Here is a 21,127-nt window from a genome sequence, read left to right as displayed (position 1 = left end):
TTGACTAAATAAGCAAGACATTCAATTGCTGAAAACGAAAGCCAGCCCTCGCCTCAGTAAGTTCTTCAAATGCACATTGAGCCACACACCCCAGGTGACAAAACTCTTCCCTGAAAGTACAGTGAGCTTGCTCTTAGGAAAAGCAAAGCAAAAATGCCTAGGACAAACCCTGGCAATCTGCTCTGCACATGAACAGAAAGGGATTGTTAGTTTCTTTAGTCAGGAAATTTTTAGCAGCTTATCTGATTGTGCTGCCACTATTTGGGAAAACCATTAATATGGAGAAATACAAAGAATTGAAAAAGTATTTATTACTTACAGTTCTTTCAGAGGTCTCTTGTGTACCTTAAAACATTTGTGTCCTGCTAGTGGTTACTTTATCTTACCAGGAAGGCACAAGAGTTAAAAAAAAAAAGGAAGAAAGCACATCAGACATTTCTGCTATATAATTTGGAACTATAGGACATGTAGCATGGTGTCACAGTCTCCTCTGAAGTCATATTCTCTTTTCAAAAAAAAAGCCTGTTGGTAATGAGGCATAATTTTTACAATTAATTCTTAATGCCTCTAGTAAAATCTGTAAGTGTTTGTAGCATGTGGCACTGCAGAGCAATCTATTTCAGACATCCAGCAGTCATATTCACAACCATAATTACCAAGTCTAAATGAAACCACTTGAGATGTTTGGTCTAACTAAAGTAAAATCAGAAAAAAATGGTAAGATTGGTAATATTTATTCTGGAAATTTTGAAAGATGCAGTGCGCTATCTCAAATTTTAAAGGGCTGGCTGAACACCTTTACCAATTACCTTCAAGAGGAGAAACCAATCCAGTATTAGAGACTCCCAGGCTTGTCCTATGAGCAGGGATACAGCTACCAGTGTTGGCTTCCAGTTGATGAAGGGAAAAAGGGAACTCCAGGGTGAAATGCTCTTGGGCCTTAGCAATGAGATAAATGACCTAGGAAAGCCTAAGGATAGGCTCCCTCCACACTAAACTTCCCTGCCTTGTGCCTTGAACAGTCAGGGCAGTGGCTTGCACTGTCTTCCTGCAACTAAACAGCCATCACAAGACAGTGACAGTCTATTGGCAGAGAGAATTTCACTGAACACTCATGGCCAAACCCAAACACTTTTGAAGACAATGACCCAGGCCTTTTATTTCTCAAGTGAACAATTAAAAGTAAGCATACAGAAACCTATTTCAGGAATGAAACGAAGACCAGCTGCATCTCATATAAGATTTGTTAGCTTCTATACATCCTTGTATCAAGGATCAGCATCTAACTTTATTACTCCTGAAAGCTTATTAAGAAAGATAAGTCATCTGCAGGAGGCAGGAAGGCAAACACCATAGTCTACTTTCTTTTTACATAAGACATATTATACAGTGGAGTGCAAGGCATAAAGATCTGTCAAAATAGTATATCCCTGCTTAGTACCAGAGGAATTATGTCTAAGTGGATCCAAAGGGGAATAGTAAAAAATAACAGGCCCTTGGCAGGTAGATACAGATACATAAGCAGTCTGTTGCTCAAGCTTTCAAGACAGTCATATTATCCTATAACCACAAAGGTCCAGAAATTCATAGTGGTCTCAGATGAGGAAGAAATCTTGTTTACTTAGGTTTTCAGGACTGTCCTGTAAAGCACCTTCAGAAGCTTAGTCATCAATTGGAAAAAACTTCTGTTATTTAAGGCTCATAAAAAGAAACCGACAGACAAAATCACCACCTCACTCTTGATTCCACAGCAAAATACTCTATCATTTAAGCAGCAGGACAAAACATATGTGGATGAGAAGCAGAAGGAAGAACAACATGGGATGTGAAAAGCCCCACTGAATTCTTGTCTTTACCCTTGCTATTTCTCACCTGATATTTGAATATTTTAACTATAAAATTCTTTATCTTCTGGAAAATTTAACAGGCACTTTAATTTACTATGATCAAGTGAGGGGTATCAGAAATTACAATCTAGTCTGAGGTATGCTCTGAACATACAGCTGCAAAATATACCACCAGCTCAAAAAATCAATGAAGATCCGCCAGCTCATGAATTTATGTTTAAAAGCCATATAAAACAGTGTGCAGTACAGGAACAGATAAAGACTGAATCAGAGGTCCAGTGTCTCAGTGAACCTTGCTAAATACCAATTTGTTGAAAAAAAATACCTCCAATTAGCTCCCTGTAGCAAGCCTCAGTCTTGAAAAGACCGAGTTATCTGTCACACAATCCAGTATCCAATTACAAATCAAATCTAAGGTGCTTCGTTCCTTTTAACACCTAGGTTTTTAATTTTCAAAGACTTCAATGCCATGATGTTTCAATACATAATTAGCTCCTTATAAATTACAACAAATTTTTGCAACACAGTAGAACTGAAACTACAAATTTATAATTTGTTCTTTCATACATCTTTTATATTATTAACCAGCCAAATGGATAATCAGTTTTGACATTTAAAAAAATTCTGTTGTAGTTCTAATCCAAAACCAGTATCTACTAGATAACAGTCTGCTACTTGAAATGCTTTGAAAATACAAGCATATATTCATATTATCTTGCAATAGGAAATAAGAGGTTGTGTGGTCTAATATTTTTATCCTTTTATTCCAAAACTATTTCCAAATCAAGATGACAAAAGAGAGGAAAGAAACACATAAAAGATGCTGGGAGTGCAGTAATCTCTAGGTTTGTTTTGTTTTTCAAGATCAGTCATCTGAAAATTCAGATAGACAAGATGTGTTCTTTCTCAGATGGCAAGATGCTTTAAGGACTTTGGAGAAAAAAAGTTGGTGTAGTACTGCAGTTCTCTGAGAGCCACCCTCCTGGACAACGATCAGTTCTCATTACTCTGCTTCTCCTGTGCTTGCACAGTAAGGACTCAAATCTGATCCTTGAAAGCCATAATACTCCTACAGAAGCATGAAGCCTACACTCAAACATTGTGAAGGAATAGTCCCAAAAACCTGCTGTCTTTGATTAAAAAACCTCTCCCAAGCTTCAGAGAGCAGCACTGAATCAGAACCGAAGTACTCTAAAAGTTACTAACCACTTCATAAAGGTACAATACCCACACAAGAGATTCTTTTCAACATAAGTAAAAAAGAGAAAAATTAATATTGCCCAGTGTCAGAAGGTCACCACACGCACCTGGGGCTGAAATCCTCACCTCTAACTCAGGAAGATTCATCAGTCACTAACTTCTGAATTGCTTCAGGACATGAAGACAGTGATTCAAATACTTCTTCATACAAATATGATACATGTCACGTGACACCTTCCAATGGCTGTTTTCTTTAAACTTTACTCAATTATCAAACTTAGTACTTTTCTTGACAAAACAGCAGTGTCCATTCTGACCATGATCACAGAAATTGAGCTTGACCAGTAACAAGAGAAGCTGGTGTTGAAAGGGTTGTGGCAGAAGATTTGGTACTACTACACATCCATTAACTGACTTCTTAATGCAGAACTATTTCAGAGCAAGAGAGAGAGACTGGGACAAGATCATTTTTGCTAAGCGAAAACTGACAGGCAGGAACTGACTGGAGAAACTTCTGTAGTTAAGAGAGAATTCTGAATTTTTCCAAGGGTATTTTGGGTCAGCATCTAAATTACAAAATCAGGAAAACCCCCAGACAACAGCCAAAAGAAAGTGAAGTTCCACAATCAGAAGGAAAACCAAGATGAAGTGTATAGCTGAAGTGCCAAAACCATCAAGTCAATGCTGAGCTGAAATACGTGAAAGAGCCATGAAAGAGAATAGTAAGAAAGCTAAAAATAACTTTTGTTGCTTCACATGGAGGACCCGAGTCCTTCCTCTTTTTTCAGCAGAAGAGTAAAAAAATACTTTTAAACCTTGCCATGCCTATCACTGCTGACTCAAGGGCATCACACATCAATCTGTATCATAAAAAATAGTCTAATGGCTCCCACAAAGAAAACAGTATCTGTGTTATCAGGAGAAAGAAAAAAAAGAAATTAAAAAAAAACAGTAAGGAAGAAAGAAGAAATGTAGCTGTTCATTTCCTGCTTATGCTAAGCCAACTAGTTCATCTTAATTTGTGCATACTATTGCATCTCCCAAGAGACACAGTTTTGCTCTATTGTTCTGCAATTTAACTGAAAAGCCATCAGACCTCATAAAGGGAAGTTTGTGAAGGTTGTTGGAGAAGAAAACTAGAATACATCACCCTACAGAATACATGTGCTACCTGATTTCAAGTACTTTCCTGCATCTTGGGGAAAATTTAGAACAACTACAAGCAAAAACAGTCTTCATGGACAGCTGATCTTTTGGATTTCCTTACAGCATTTTAACCTAAATAGGCTTTTAAGTCTAGACATTATCTGAGTCAAAACATGCTATTTTAAAAATTGTTTAAAAAATACAGCATATAGAATAATTATAGAATACACAGAAATCATAATTTTATAAATTCATAAAAATACACGAGGAAAAATAAAACATACACTTAAGAGAACTTGCTTCTTTTTGTGTTGTGTATTGTTTTATTATTTTGCACCTGTAGCATTGTGATGCTCTGGGTGTACCACATTACTCGTAGCTGCAGTGTATGGCAGGATAATGATCATTGAAGGATCAAGACTGTAAATTGCCGGATTTATACCACTGAGTTTTTACAAGATAGCTTGGCAACTTCCCCTGAAGTATGAATATCTTTAAAATATGACATACATTTGTATTGCCTGAGGTCTATTCCCATGCAATAGAAGCGACTTCAGCAGTAATGAACAGAGTGACCTCTAATCAACCAAATTTGCCCTGCTTTTAGAATACCACATAAATCAGTTACTGAGGAGATGCCAAAGTCTTACTAAGTGCTTGAAAGCTCTTCCTAGATGGAAGTAACAGAATTAAATTTAGTATGTTTTTCGATACCAGTGTCCAAACTCCAGATTCTATATAACCGTGTAATGTTCACTTCAAAACAGGTGCATTTTTTATTGACGTCTATAAAATGTACTCCCAGACTCTTAATTTTACACAAAATGTAAAGTATCTCCCCATCTTTCCAAATATTGAGTATTATGGGTAAATCAAAGCCTTTTCCAATCAATTACTCACTTCACTCATGTGAGAAATCGTGCATGAAATTTTCTCCTCACACTGGAGATGCACTGTAGCTATGAGGAAGTTATTTGTAAATGCCAGCTTCCACCCAACATGGATGAATTCCTTGCGCTTCCTATAACTAACAAATGTTAAGTCTGACAGCCTTTATTTGCTTCTTCTCAAACAGCAACTCTTTGCCACCACTGACAGCTTAAGCAGCTACTTCCCCATCCTTCTTACTGTGTTGTGCTGGAGATTTATTTTTGGCTGTGCCTGTTTCCCCAACCCATTCACGTCATGTCCACACAGACTCGCATACCAATGCAATGGCAGGATGTGAGGGAGAAATGCCATCAGACCATGGCAAATGCTGCATCTGAATCACGCTGTGCAGGAGGCATCTCTGCCCCTCACCTGTGTGCAAAGGCAGCCCAGATTGATTTGTTTCCCAGGGTTCACTGTAGCCAGTGAATTGCCAGTTACAGCACAATTCTAAACCAGCAGACCACGATGAGACCTCAATCATGGTAATAACCAGGCCAAGAAATGTTTCAGGATTTTTTTGCTGCTCTCTGTGGGCACATCATAATTAGCTGGTTATTTGCAGTGGAGCTACAAACATATAATTAATCTTTAAATAAAATATGCACGTTGTACAATTTCCCTCTTTCACAAAGGAATGGGTTTGATTTTGAACATGTGAGGGTTAATACAGTACAGCAGCTTGAAAATTTTGTTATTGCTATGTGCTGTCAGCAATGTGAATGGTGAGAATACACAGGTGAAAATTCCCCCATATTTGTATCTCTCAATGGATCTAAATGAATACAGAAATACATTCAAGATACATAGACACAAAACAATTGCAAGAACAACTGAAGATGAAGCAGCATTTTCAGAAAAAGGGAAGAGCTTGAAAAGAAAGGCCATATATACATATTAGAAAATATATATTTAATGAAGCTATGCTGGAGAGATTTTACCTAATTAGTTAATTCTTCTAGAATCAAACAATTTCACTGAGGCAACACAACTTTTGGGATAAAGGGCAAATCCCATACAAGTACCATACTCATAGTACTTCAAACATGGTATTTACCATTAAAATAATATACATGCAAAACATGCAGGTTTGTCTGTTACTAAGGAGCTAACAAATGTACTGAGACACTTCGGAAAAATAATGAGAAAAAATGTAATGTAAATTAAGTTGAAAATGGAAGAGCTTAAAACAATGATTTTACTACTATCTTCTGCTTTCTCTATAAAAGATTTTTCAACACTGAATTTCAAACAACGCCTTGTAACTCCTAAAATATGCTGTTCTGGAAAATGATTAAGGTTTCCAGTTACATTCCCATTGTTCAAGCACAATCTAATTAATTGCATTTTGATTTTTCATGAACATATACAAAAGTACATTTTTGTACATTTGAATTCTGACTTGCTTGGCATTGCAAGTATTTTTTACAAAACAAGTTTTTGGATATATTTAAAATACAGCTGCATTCACAGCAAGAAGCTATGCTACACCAAAGAAAACACATTGCATTTGTAGCCTTCATAGATCAAAATGACTGAATAAAATTATTTGAAATACAGCTCCTTCCAGACCAGAGGTTATTAAAATTGCGTGCCTTTTTTTTTTTTTTTTTTTTAAATCTGGAGAGACTGGGAGGAGAAGACTTTATAGAGTTCTCCCCCCTTTCCATTTGGGCAGGAAAAAATTGCCTCTCTGATTCAAGCAGGAAAAAAATTGTGTTGATGTTTCCTAAGAAATCAGAACAGGATTATTTTTAAGTGTTTTCGTTAATTATATGGTAACCTGCATTCTTTGGGTGGTGAATAAAAGAGTAAAAGCATTTATTTCCCATAGAAACAATTGCCTGTCAAACAAAGCATAAAAAGACAAAAGGCAGAAACACTGTTTCAGCTTGAATGCCTTAATGTCACCATTTGTCATGCAGCACTTCCTCAGAAAACCCTGAAGTACAGTTAACTCTGCTCCTCTTTACACCGTGCACTTTCTCTGTTAGTACAGGATTAAAATGTGCCCGGCCTCACGATGAAACAGCAGAGCCATCGCACATTGTTATGCAACTCACTGTCTGCAAGGGTGGCTCGTAGCTCCTTCTTTATTCAGCAAGTGCCAAGTGCATGTTTAATCAATGTCACAGCTCACCACAGTGTGCAACTAAAGCCACTGTCATTCCTCTCTTCAGATTTGCCTGGCTGAGTTATGCAATGCTCCGAAGAATACCTTGGAATTCTTTCCAGAGGCTCTGAATGCAGGTGTGTGACAGCATTCACACTACTGCCAGCAAAGCAGACCTCTTTTCATCCTTTTTCAGGCTGGACTAAAATTACATAGTGTGACTGCACGTAGTTCGCTGCATTTGGAATTACAGCATGTCAACGTGAGAAAGCCTCTCCAGACGGCTGCCACAAAGAGTAAATCAAAGGCTGGGTGTCTCTGAAGTCTTAATAAATAACCAAGTATAACTGAATAAAACCAGGAGCTGTTTGTATTTTTTTTTAAGACAAAACAGAACAGCATGCATTTCGTTGCTCTGCATCAGCTAAGGCAAAAACCCCTCAATTTTAATGAGAAGTAGTCAACAGTGAGGATCATTATGAGAAACAGCTTTACTGTTTTTTCGACTACACTTGCTTTAGTGGATTACTGAGAAAGAACATCAGTCATTTGGAAGATTCTGCAACATTATTATCCTCACCGATAAACTTCTTTATCAAGAAACTGTTCGTGCTCCTATCTGGTCTGTCTGAGAGAGGAGAGCAGCCCCTTCATGAAGATAAAAGCTTGGCTTGCCACTGAATCGACAAGTAAGAAGCATGTCTGATGACATTTTATTCCTGATGCAATGTAGGGTAAGAAATATCTTTTTTTTTTAACCTTCCTGTAAGATATGCTCTGAGCTGATGACATTAATTAGACTTACAGCAGAAATACATTTATCTCTAATGATTAAAAGCATTTGCCAGGAGAGAAAGATGCTATTGCACTATAAAATGATTGTATATCTTCTGTAAATTGGAGTGATCTGAACTACTACAAATCCCCATGAAATTTCTGATCAATAAAGCTAAAACAGCATAGCAGATTACATACAAGATCAACATCCCAGTCACCAATGAATATAATTTTACAGGGAATATGTTTCTAGAGGACATTTGACTGTAAACTAAGAGTGCAAGAACAGCTAAGTAATAGAAACGACCTGTCAACCTCACTTCTGCAACCAAAAAAAGATAACAAATCATATATGGATCTGTAAATGTCTACTTGAATTCTCATATTGCATAGAATGTTGCTACTATAAAAGTACTACCATCCTGTGGCATACTGCAATAATCAGCATATACAACAACCACCTCTATATTTGAAGAGACAGACATTTTCTGTTAAGTGTTTACTGTTGCATAAATGTCCAAAAGCTGATCTATTAAACATGAAAAAGAATAAGATTTCACTTGCAATTGCCTACTAGGGGCTCACTGGTGAAAAACAACTGTGATACTGTATTAAGAAGGCATATTTTCCATGTTTGAAAACAGCAGGCATGAGTATTTTCAACTGTTTTTGTTATGTGGCAGTTAAATATTTAAGAAAAGCTGAAAATGCATATAACCTCCCCAGGCATTTCAGACTGGGGATTTGACAATGCTCACATACCTGCTTTCACCAGTTTCATCTTTTATAAGGAAACAAATTAGCTGGCTAAAGATAAATTTTAAATGTCTTTTGTAATAAAGCACATTAAACTGGCTTGAAGCACTGAGCTATTTTTCACTCCTTTCAAATCTGTACCTACAGAACATGTATTTTTAACATGGACATGTTCATACAAAAAGAAAGCAAAAGACAAATACACTCAATAAACACAGCATCAAGAAATGTTGTATGAAGAACTAAAGAATTGGTTTAGAAAATATCAAAGCTTGCGTGTTTATCAGACCGGATTTACCATTTGCTTTCTTTTTTCTAGCTAGCTGCCAGAATACTGGTGAAGGTATTTGCAGGAAAAATGGGGACCTCTGCCATCACAACACTGGAAGATGTAAAAAGGCAAGAGGAGAAAGAGGAAAAAGAAGAATCTATTTTAGCACTGCTTGGGATTATTGGAACTGTGCTCAATTTATTTGTTATTGTTTTTGTGTACATCTACACTACACTTTGATGACATTTTTGAAAATCAGTTGTGCAGCACAAAGTGCAAAGACCTGCAATGGTAAGGATGATTTCTAAATTTAAAGCAAAAATCCCACCATTCTCTGATAAGAGTGTCAAAAACATTCCAGAGTGAAGTGTCTGGCTAAGGGTGCTGCATCAATGACTGCAAAGTGCACCTAAGAGCCCAGATAGGGTGCTAAATTACGTAAATGAAGGCAGACCAAATACAAACTCTCGTTGGTAACAGATGAAATCTGAATAGCAGGATCAGAGACGGTGCTGCTTTATTGCCAGCAAACATGCAAACAGAAATCTAGGCAAACACTGAAAATAATCAGAACATAGAAAGGGACAAACTAAATATATAACTAACTATAAGCAAGTCCCATGCTTCCTACGGTTTTGTGCAGTATGTCTCTTCATAGCTGAGACCAGAAAACAGGCAAAAGGGTATTTTATTTTTAGTCCACCATAATTTAGGCTTATAACTTACACTAATGTATAATAAGTGTGGAAACAGGAACACTGTTATACTAGAAGTTGTAATATTATAAATAAAATTTTAACTATTGACTATATTCTGCAGCATTTTTGTTAGTCTTGTGAAAAGCTGAAAGAGGTTAGATTTTCTTGCCTTTACTAAATTTGTATTTAAAATCATCATGCTATACTGACAATGTGCTTTTCTAAATAAAAATACTTTAAAGTGGTGTGAAAAAATAAAGAATAATTTTAGTACTTCTTTTAAGACATATTAATAATTCCAATGACACACTAATACATATTCTCTAAATGAAAATAATCTAAAAATTACATTTTCTATATCACCGTTTTTAGAATGTGTTTAACAGAAGCCAAATACATGTTTTCACCCTGAAGCTTTTTTTTCAAGTAAAACATACCATGCAAGGAGTCACAGTGTTGCATGGAAAACAGGTTTAATCTTTGTCCAGAAGACTGTACTCTCCCTTTCTGGACCAGGTCCTGAAGAAATTTTTCCTTTTTGCACTGTCTATGATTGAAGCCCAAAATTTCAACTCTTAAGCATACTTCACAGAACATACCATTTGGCTACTGAAATTAGTGAAACTAATTCCACATATGTAATTAAATCTACATATGCCTTTAAACTAGATCCAAAGCTGCAGACAGTCTGAGACCATAGAAGTTTTTGTATACATGAATGTATCTCACACGTACCTTATAACGAAAATTACTTTTGAGAACTTAGGATTAAAAACTCATTAAACAAATAACATGAAAAAAGTAGAAAGAAACTTATTTTAATAAATACTTTTCTTAATATTACGTCTGCCAAAGAGGAACAACAGAGCAGCTGCATTTCTGAATTATTGGCTCCATTTCTTCTAGGCTATAAAACTACATCTTGTATGTCCATAAAATGACATGTGAAGAAATACACCCCTTATATAGGTGATAGCTTATTAGCATATAGAATTTGGTAATTGCTAAACCAACTGAGCCTTTGGAAGTCACTTTAAAACCAGTGTATGCATAGAATAAAGTCAGGGACCTAGAAGAGGATGAATTTGGAAATGGTATTTCAGTCAATTGAAGAAACACACTGTAACACTGATTTATGGACAAATGAGGTGGAAGATGGTATGTTCTGGTTTTACAACTCTGAGACAATACTGGCTCAACTAGGAGAAATGATGAACAGAGCTGAGGCTGCACTGGAAGGAAGCACATGCAGACAAAAAAATTTATTTACAAGCCACAGTCTTCAGCAAGTCTCTATTAAATGTATACTTATTTTCAGTACATGAAGCACCAAAGCATTCTGTAAAACTAAGCTACATTCTAGAGGAATTATGCAGGTTACTAATGTTTATTTAAGACTACAGAACAGATATTACCATTATTAATTTTTTCAATGTACTTCTTATATGTACATACTTATGGATATTATTGCATTTAATCTCATAATACCAGGATATTTAAGATGGGTCTCTGAAAGGAAAGATTACAAGAACCTGAAAAGTGAAATTCAGGTAGAAATTACTGCTGTTTATTTTGATCTTGAAATTATTTAAAACTTGTCAATTCTGTGAAATAAATAAACAGTCTTATTTCGTATCATTTCAGTGCATAGCTCTTTTCTCGAAATCATTATTCAACTATCATATCAGAATTACAGTAAAATACTGCACCTTTTCTTTCTGTAAGTTCTTCAAAAAAGACAAAAGGCAATCCCGAAATTATAACCAAATGTGGCAAAGGGTCAGCATGATTCTTTTACCAATGAATGATCTCATTAACATTAATGAGGGCTAAGGAGAATCTTTAATTTCAGTAATTATAAGCTGTCTATCTAAACTGCCACAGTACTTCTGATTTCATTTGTAGCAAAGGCTTTGACCCTTAGAGGGAAGTCACAGGGTAACATTATCATTAGATTGCCTCAGCATACAAGTTACGTTTTGTTTTAAAACAGCAATCTGATATTCTTTCTCAACAGGTAATACCTGCAGGCTATACTCATGTGGACCTAAGTCTAATTTTAGTTAAATGAGCTCTAATAAACAGCTTTAGTACTTATACATTTAATCCAATATATGCTTAAGAATTTCACCAACAAGAAACTGCTTAATAGCAAGACCTCTCATTATATACAGCAAAAAGTCAACAGTCTAGGGAAATGTGGAGTTGCATGATATTTCAACCTTTACACTGCAGCAGTACCATCACACCTTCAGTGATGGATGAATAAGGAGCTCACTGTACCTGCCTCAGAGTACTCAACTTACTCAGTTCAGTGGGACAGGATTACTTGCCAGAAAGTAAAATACCACCATGTAATGCCTTGGGAATAAGTGTGGTTGCTAGAAAAGAAACGCTCCATCCTCAGCAGACCTGCTAGAGTAGTTAATGGTCTGAGGCCTGAACAATATGACTTCAATGGACTCAACTAACATAGGTACATCAAAAGAGGAAGAAAAAAGAATGCAGCACATTCACTTTCAACAGATTTGTCCACAGTACTTATTAGATAAAATTCACAGTGAGGTATTTGGAAGCAGGATAAAGCCGCACAACATCAATGAATCCACAAGTCCATGATGTGGTAGTACTTGGTAAAATATGAAAGGTGCATTGGAAGCAAATAGCAGACTCTCATCAAGTAGAAGATGCTGGTCAGTAAAGACAATCCTTTTAGCAAAGCCCTCCTACAGAAATGCATCATCTCTTCTCAGCAGTCAAACCTAGGGAAGACTAAGGTCATATAACACTGCAAGCTATGCTGACCATCATCACATGGTGTCTTTGTCCACCAAAGAAGGAAAGGTGCCCAAGAAAGGAGCATGCAAGAAAACCCCAGCTAAAATTACAGTATTATCTGCTTCCTGTAAGCCTGGAAATTCAAACAAGGAGAATTCAGGCAGAATTCTGCAACTTGCTATGAGGTCTGTTTTCCAAGGAAAATGTGATAATAAACCTCTCTTGATATTTGGCTTTAAACAAGTCCAAATCATCTCACGGTTTGCTAGATACTAGTGTAAGTACAAACAGTACAAAATGGTATTTTTTGCCATGAAGAGACTACCTAATATTGTGGTATCGACAAATCTCAAATTCATTTGGATTCTTACTGTTCAAGGCTATTAAAAAATAGACAGTCCCTGCTCTGCTCTAAAAGTCATTTGATTTTCCTTCTGTTTCATGATTCCTTTCCACTGCCTTGTCTCTACAAATTTTGTTAGATACAAAGACTGTTATGAATACTGCTTTCTTCTCTCCTATTTGCAAACACTAGCTTGTATTAGTTTCCATAAACCTATCAGTCAAATAACTCTTACTTGTACCAGCAAAATCTAGACCTTCAAGACAGTCATGTATGGTCACACGTTTGCTGGGAACCTCTTGTTGTACAGTACCAATTTTATTGCTGTGCATTTTGTTGAAGAAGAGAAGTGTTCACATATTTGAAAGAGTCCCTAAATTCTTTCAAATGAAACATGCTGTATACAAGACAATAGTGAAAAGGTTTTTACATGGCAGTTTTTGGTGTGAAATGTGCATAGATGTGTGGTAATGAATACATGCTAGATGTTTCATGACACAGAAGTTAAAAACTACATCAATTGTACAAATGTAAATATGAGTTCAGTCTTAGGAACAAACATAGGTATAATAAAAAAATCTTGCCATGTTGCAAAAATAAGCTTTTTTAATTTACAAAATGAAAGGTAATAAAAGCCATAGTGATGCCATAACAAGAACTGAAAGGAACACCAAAAAAAAGATCAAGAAATGTTGAGGATCACAGCAGCTATTGCCCCTTGTGATGAGAGCTATCTTGCATACTAAGGAAAGTTCTCCAAAGACAGACAAACCTTCCTTCTCTACAAGAAAAAAGCAATTATAGAAATTAATTGGTCAGTTCACAATTTTCAAGGACTTCACAATCACCTCACTTTGATGCAGATGAAGCTGCAGAACATATCAGAGCAATCTGGTTTGTACTGATCTGGTTCAAGGTGAGGTTTCTAAAAGATTAAATGTTATGTGAGCAGTGCTTGTCTGATCAATATTCCTTTTATCTAGAACTATATAGATAACAATCTAGTCCATGTATGTTTTGGGCAAATTAAGAAGGATACCAAAATAAATTTAAGCAGCAAAAAACCTAGATAGATTTTCAACTCTGATTTACACAGGCCAATCTGCCAAAAGAGCTTTGCAAGCTGGATGTGCCAGACCTGTAGCTAATTGAATATGTGTATGCAAAACACAAAATTCACACCAATACCAGAATACTTACTGTCTTATATTACCACAGAGTCACCAGCCTACTGGGCAAGGAAAGAGCATGCCTGCAGCTTCATTGCACATATTTCTTTATCAAAACCTTTTCCACCCTTAATTTTATGTGTATGGTAGATACACATAGATATGTGAAGATCATTCACATCAACATTGTTGTAATTCTTGGTCATCCAACAATTACAATGAAACCTAAAATCTGGCAGAATACCCTCAGCATAAGAGTAACCTTCAGCTGGTCCCACAAGTACCCATTTAAATCTGACAAAGTTACAGAACTGCTGAAAATTGCTAATTTCTGTCACCATTGTGCTGGGCACAGCTTGTTCCTGCTTGGGTGCCAGAACCCAGGAACATTCTGTTAGCATTCTATATGCAGTATCCTAATTTCTCAGTCCAGCATGTTACAGAAAGAATGAAGTTACCTGCTTCTTCCACGTAGAAGTACATTTTGACAGCAGAAGCTGCACCAGCCTAAGAATTAGAATCCTATACACAAGTGCATTACCTTAATGCTATTCCCTTTCCTACACTCCCTAGGCTCCTGTTCAGCCCTGCTAGACAAGAGACAGCTATTCAAGATAGATAAATTTGCAATTAGATAAAGCTCTATCAGGAAAGACTCAAATCTGTTCTACTACATTGCATTGGTCTTCAAGATTTTAAAAAATAAAAAGAAAATAGTAGTAATAATAAAAAAGTTAGCTCTATATTTGAAATGTTTGAACTATAAACACATTAAGTGAATTTTTCAGTCCTACAAGCACTGTACCAGAGCCTAACATAGCTTCAGAGCTTCTCAACCTGCCTGTCTTGTGTTAGCTGTCTCCTGACACTCAGTGTCAGTGACACCAAGACCCCAGCATCACATGCAACTTGCCTTCATTAATGTGAAAATTATCTGTCTGCCTTTCACTTCAACAGTAATTACTGCACTGGAATTATGCCTTGTTATCACTAAGAAAAAGCGTTTCCAGGGATTCCTTCCCAACTAAATGAATCTGGCTCAAATACTAAGAGAAGACATTTTTTCCAGAAGTCATCCTGTTTGCACATTTCTCTTTCATACTGCTGTCCTACTGTGCTTCCAAAGACGAGCTTGACTGATTCAAGCCTGCAGAGTTATTATTTTTTAAATTTGGGAGAACACTGTTAATTATAGTGTTATATACACTTTTGAACAAGTACAGCAGGAAATGTTCATATTGCTTGGATCAATCAAAGCATAACAACCCTCAGATTTTTCAAGTTCTAAATTTCAATAGAAATAACCCCTTTCTTTGTGAATTTGTAATCGGAAGAGCAGTTTTAATTTTTTTCTATGAAAAGCAAGGTTTTGCTGTGCTTTAATACAGTCTGACTGCTATATTGCTCGCTCTTTCCTAATTGTTAATGCACAGACACACCCCCTGCCAACCACAAACAACAGTTCTGCAGGGGAAAACATACCTAAAATGAACATGTCTCACTGAAACTTTGCCTTTTCTTTATACTTTGGGAAAACAAAGGGTCCTTGAAAGCCACACTAGTCTGAACTTCTCGCCACCAGCCACATATCTCATCTCCTTCTATCAGTATCCGACTGTTCTCTCCCAGTTAAAGGTGACTTACATAGACAGACACATTCTTCTATGGAAAATAGCAAAAAGCAATTTCAGCAGCTGTGATTCATCCGTAACTCAGGACCAACTGCTTCATCCTTTAGATAACACGGCATTTTTGCCAGCCTTTCAATGACTCTTCCTTTTCCTCAACAAGGAAGAGTTTATGAGTATCTGTTAGAGACATTGCTTTACTCTTTTACTTTATCATTTCCTTGATTGTTTTACATTGAATTTTCAATTGCAATAATAAGCTTGGTCTTATCATTGATTCATTTTCCTCATTGCAGTATGTGCAAAACAGAATCAACAAATTCATTGCAAAATTACCACGAGGTGTCAAACTACAGACTAGTAAGTCAAAGACCTTCCTTTTTTTTATTTTTACTATAAGACGCCAGCAGACTTTTTGAACTATTTCCACTCTATCACACAAGATTATGTAATGTCCTAGAGTTAGTACAAATTAAAAGAGCCACATTCTTGTTTTAGTCCCAAGTAGCTTTGCAAATACCTCAGACAGGGATGATTTCTCTTTTACCTCTAACATAAAATATATGCTGTAATTCACGGAGCTATAACATTGTTTCATGAATTCACATCACCACACCCTCCAAGTGGCATCCAAAGAACTGCAATAATGTGACAAAGACATTTATCAGTTGCTCCAAAAATAGGGCAGGCAAAATAAGCTCCAAAACCAAATTACTCAGATTTGGAACAACTCCTCCACATACTTAAGGAATAAATCCGTCTTCATAAACGAAGTAACTTAATAAAAGTCCAACCTAAAGGCTCATCTTCATACTAAAGCCTGTCATCTAGTGAGAACATAAATCACATATCCAGTCTGCTCATTTTGTCATTAGTTCCGCACAGGCATTTGCGTAATTCGTACTGCTTCACACCACCTTGTAAAACGGAAATGGTTTCCCCAGCAAGGTAAAACATGCCAGATGAAAACTATCAAAGCATTTCTGTTTTAAAATCATGAGCAGAAATTTGATGAAATCACAGAAATAATTTGCTTTAAAAAAACAAACAATTTAATTATTCCCATATATTTGAAATATTTTGCAATTCTGGTAAGAGGCTTATTTTCGTATTTCCTAAAGAAAAGAAGCTTCGATTGAAGAAGAATTGCCCTACTGTGCACAACATTCACCAAATTCAGGCATATATTTCATCAATTTTCTTTAAAATTAACATTTTTCTTCACAGTAAGTTCCATAGACTTGTATAAAGTACTCCCTGTGTAACTTCTGTAGAAGAACTAACATGTAAACTTCTCAGAAGAAAACACAATTTTCCTGTTAGTTTCAATGGCTGAAGAACTAAACTTCAAATTTAAAGAGATATTGCAACAAATGCGAGCATTTCAACAAGATTCTGGTGATTCTATTTTATTTTGTTTTCTAAGGCTCAAGTGAATGTTCCATCAGTAAAATTTTAAATTGGCAAGTGTACTGAAACTACCAGGAACCACCTGTTGTTTCTATAAAAACTGATCTGATAGAAGTTTAGCCAACTTTGATTTTGAAGGCAGCAAGGACACATTACCTGAGTCGTTGCGGAGGTATGATGACATTGCTGGGATGAGACAAGACTGACTGAGCAGCTCTAGGAGAACGGATGGAAGAGCGCTGCTGTTTTGGCCTCTCCCCTCATGGCTTGTTTGAGTCTCTTCATTTGATGTGCTCCCTGCAGGATTTATGTAACTGGCAAGAACCTAAAATACACAAAAATATTTAATCACAATTGATTTATTTCACTCAAAAGAACTCTGACTTTCCTTAAGATAGATGCCCTAACACTTCACTAACTGTTTTTTGAATTCAGTTCTGGTTTTTATTTCAGCAGGCCCAAAGATGTCTCAGAATAATTTCTACACTGTTATTACATTATTCAAACTTTGGCTAATGATAAAATTAAATAACGATTATAATTCTGAATTATTTCAGGAGATCAATTAATATGAATTTTGACAAACCTGCTGGAGTTACTCAAAGCAAGAGTTTGCCAGCTCAGACAACTGAGACCTGCAGCTGATCAGTCCCTTTCACTTTAGAACACCAAGTACACTAACTAGCAGTAGGACTTCCTTTTTTTCAGCTGCAAATGCTTCAAATATTTTTGTAACTTCCTTTGGGATGGGACTTCAGGGTTTACAGATGAAACAGTAAGTTACGGTGAGCACAACAGTTACCTGAAGGAACAACTAGTCATGAGCATGGCTCTGAGAAAACAAAGAGCAGCCTTCCCCTTGACAGTGGTGGTAATGGTGTCCCAGCTGCAGACCTGGCTGTCCCAAGGGCAGCTGTGGCTGAGTTCACAGGCCCTGACTGTATGTTGTAGATGTAAGCATTTCCATGGGTCTGATTTGTGCAACTGTACTCTCAAGTAAGTAACTTTGAGGCCTGACAGACTGCAGTGCTTGAAGTCCCAGGGATCCAATTCACCTTTTCAGTCTTTTCTTTCATTCTCCCTCTTTGTTCTAACCTCCTTACCCATGGTATTTTGCTGCAGCATCTTATAAACATGCCATAAAACAGAATTTCTCTAAACCTTTCTAGAGCAGGGACTAAGGAAAGTCTGCTGTACAACTGACTGACATGTTCAGCAAAATGCTACTTCCTTCAACTGCTGAGTGCCCTAAGCAAATGCCTCCTTACTTCATGACTTATCACATTTATAGCTAAACCTCTCCCTGGCAGAATACAGAATACTGCCTGGAAGTTTCACTGAGAGTAATTTAGGTGATTTTCCTCTTTCTTGAATAGAAAAATGCTTTCAGATTTTATTTATTGTAATTTTGCAAGAGAAATGATGATTGTGCCATGCAGTTTATAGTGACTAAAATAACTGAGCATAAAATGGTATCTTCATCAGGGTATGGGCATTTTCAAAATTTCATCTCCTTTGTGCTCTAGCCCCAGCAAGTTAGCTAACGCTTTTGAACTGAGGGTTCTGTGAATTAGACTTTTGATGACTAGATACAATCTCATATTCCCTACATTGATCCATAATAACAGGGATTGGTTGGAATTCATAATGGACTGAAAAGCCCAATTATGCAGGATCTTCTTCTCCTTAGGTCTTTGCAAGACATCAGGGTTTTACTAAGATCTAGATGTTTTTGGAGAACTAGTACTGTCATGTAATTGACATACAAGAGATTTTCTAGTATGTATGAGTGACAAGGGAAATGCACTGGAACACCTCCTCGCTCACTTTCTCTTCAGAACTCACACCCAGGTCTTTAATGCTGCAGCCTAGTGACATCTGAAAACAGCCTTGCTCAAAATATGATCTATACAATTTTCCATTAAGACAGTAGTTTGCAAATAGCTGTTTCCCAAAATACTGTAATTACTCTACTGTTGGACAGACAAAACCCCAGCTTTACTGTCCATGCTTTAAGTGCCTCTCATTAACCAAAATTTCATAATTGCACACCTGTAGAAGGCAGGTCACATGCTCTTCTTCTAGTCTTTGCTTAGTCAAAGCTTGCTCAACATCCCATCCTGAAGCTGTAGAGCCTGTTCCGAAGCCTGTACCCTTAGCCCAGTACAACTGCTGCTCTTCTGTTGATGCAGTATTGTGTGTACTTGACACCTGTGGCTAAGTTAAAAAAAAAAAAAAAAAGAAAAAAAGAGAAAATCACAATTATTTCATGATTTCATCTTAGTGGTGCTATCTTTAAAAAACCTTTGTTATGCAAAAAAATGTAATCCCAGTTTATTAACTTTATAAAGATATCAGGATCCAGTGAAATTCAAAGCTTTCCAAATGAAAGACAGCAACATATATGGAGTTCTAGTAAAGGTCAGCAGTAAACTTTTGAAAGTGGTTCTTCAATTTGACCACTACTGTAAGCCTTTTGTTATTTTCTTTAAGATACTACCACTGCTTTAATGATTTGAGGTATGAAAATGCTGCTTAATCAGTATCATTCTAAACATCACAGCTCTGTATTTATTGCCTTTTAGAACTTAGTCAAGTCTAAAAACATAATGAGATGAAGGGGATGGGAGTGGAAATGTTATCAAGAGAACACAAACGCAACTTGAGTTAAGATGCTCAAGTATTTGTTAATTTTGAATACATGCTCCAAAATAGCAAGAGAAGTAAGTTACGTGTATAGCTCTGACACATGATCTCTGAGTCACTAAAATACACACCACCTCCTCTCTAGGTAAGAGCAAGGAAGTTACTCATCCTTAAAATTTTCTGAGAGCACATTTTTCCAACAGTGCTTGTACAGCTTTTAGCAATGGTCTGCCTCAGTGATTTTAGTAATGCAACTCAAATATTACACTGCTTAACCCTCATGAAGCACTGCGGAAGTATTTACACTAATCTTTTCATTTTAGCAGGTCATTGGTGAAAAGGATGCAGAAAAAACTCTGATAAGCATTTTTTTAACTCATGTTTTCCTATTTACATATTTAGCACCCTAAACAAGTGACTTGCTACTTTTATTACTCAGCAACAATTAGCTGGAAACCACATCATGCAATATTTGTTTTATGGATCTGAAAAACTTCATTTTCTGTTCACATATTCTTCAGTGACTTTGTTAAAGATTGCTTATGAAACAAAAGAAGTGATGTATGAACAGATTGCAATGGTAAAAGAAATTATAACCTGTGAAGTATCATACTGACAGTAGTCTGGAATCATCTTTTAACTTTTACACTGGGAATGTAATGTGTCTTGGTGATGAAACAGCTGTGTGGTTATTTTCATGTAGACATTACTCATTACATCACTCATGAACATGTTGTGCCTTTAACACTCGAGAGGACTGTCATGAGCACTGAATTAAAGCACTTAAGGGAGAGCCTGGCCCCAGAAATACAAGCCTCAGTGCAGGCCTGATGGATCTCTAGTTTCAAGTTACCATCTATCACTTGCTGGATATGAATTATGAGAAAACAAGCTATTTAAGGGGTCATGGTAGCACTGAAGCAGAAATAAGAATTAATGGTTGCCCTTTCCCTCCAAACATGCAAAAATGCTAAGGTGTTAATGTGTCAGCAGCCTGATACCCTATTAGAAATAGAATCTCTCAGCTTCCCCTTGAATTTGATTAGCCATCAAGGTGAATTATGCTCAGGCACAGCTTCATCTCTTGCTTGCTCAACCCTTCATCAGTATCAGAGCTGCTAAAATATGGACAGCTCTATATATTGCAGGTAGTAATCCATATTCAGCCACCAGGAACTGTTTCATGCAAGCCTCTACCAAAACAATGCTAAAGAGGGCAAGTATTAATGTTTTTTTTAAACACTTTTACAGACAATTAGTACATTATGCAGAAATGGTAACTTACAGTCCTAAAACCAAAATCAGAATATACATATTCTGAATAGTGGTTGGTATAACACAGGAAATGCCTTGAAAAAAGTCAAATTTTGGAGATTAATTTGGGATCTTGAATATTATGGAAAATCTTTAGATCT

General features: G+C 36.4%; 1 protein-coding gene and 1 long non-coding RNA gene across 5 annotated transcripts in view; one reads left to right on the top strand and one right to left on the bottom strand.

The window, feature by feature from the left end:
- Positions 1 to 21,127, bottom strand: part of BIRC6 (baculoviral IAP repeat containing 6) — a 174,982-nt gene that overhangs the window by 34,609 nt on the left and 119,246 nt on the right. For all 4 annotated transcript variants that reach the window (XM_014255965.2, XM_014255963.2, XM_014255964.2 and 1 more), the window contains 2 exons: positions 19,119 to 19,283; positions 17,223 to 17,391 (listed from right to left, as the gene is read on the bottom strand). In XM_014255965.2, coding sequence (XP_014111440.2) covers positions 17,223 to 17,391; positions 19,119 to 19,283 — 334 coding nt within the window. The remainder of the gene's footprint in view (positions 1 to 17,222; positions 17,392 to 19,118; positions 19,284 to 21,127) is intronic.
- LOC102112629 (uncharacterized) lies at positions 7,269 to 11,376 on the top strand. Its single transcript, XR_272776.3, has 2 exons — positions 7,269 to 7,970; positions 9,089 to 11,376. It is a non-coding gene; the product is annotated as an uncharacterized LOC102112629 (long non-coding RNA).

The sequence above is a fragment of the Pseudopodoces humilis genome, chromosome 3, assembly GCF_049639895.1.
Source record: "Pseudopodoces humilis isolate 2021_Gansu_Grassland_sample_001 chromosome 3, ASM4963989v1, whole genome shotgun sequence".
Taxonomy (NCBI): Eukaryota; Metazoa; Chordata; class Aves; order Passeriformes; family Paridae; genus Pseudopodoces; species Pseudopodoces humilis.
The sequence above is the reverse complement of the archived record's forward strand: the minus strand, read 5'-3'. Positions and strand labels throughout refer to the sequence as shown.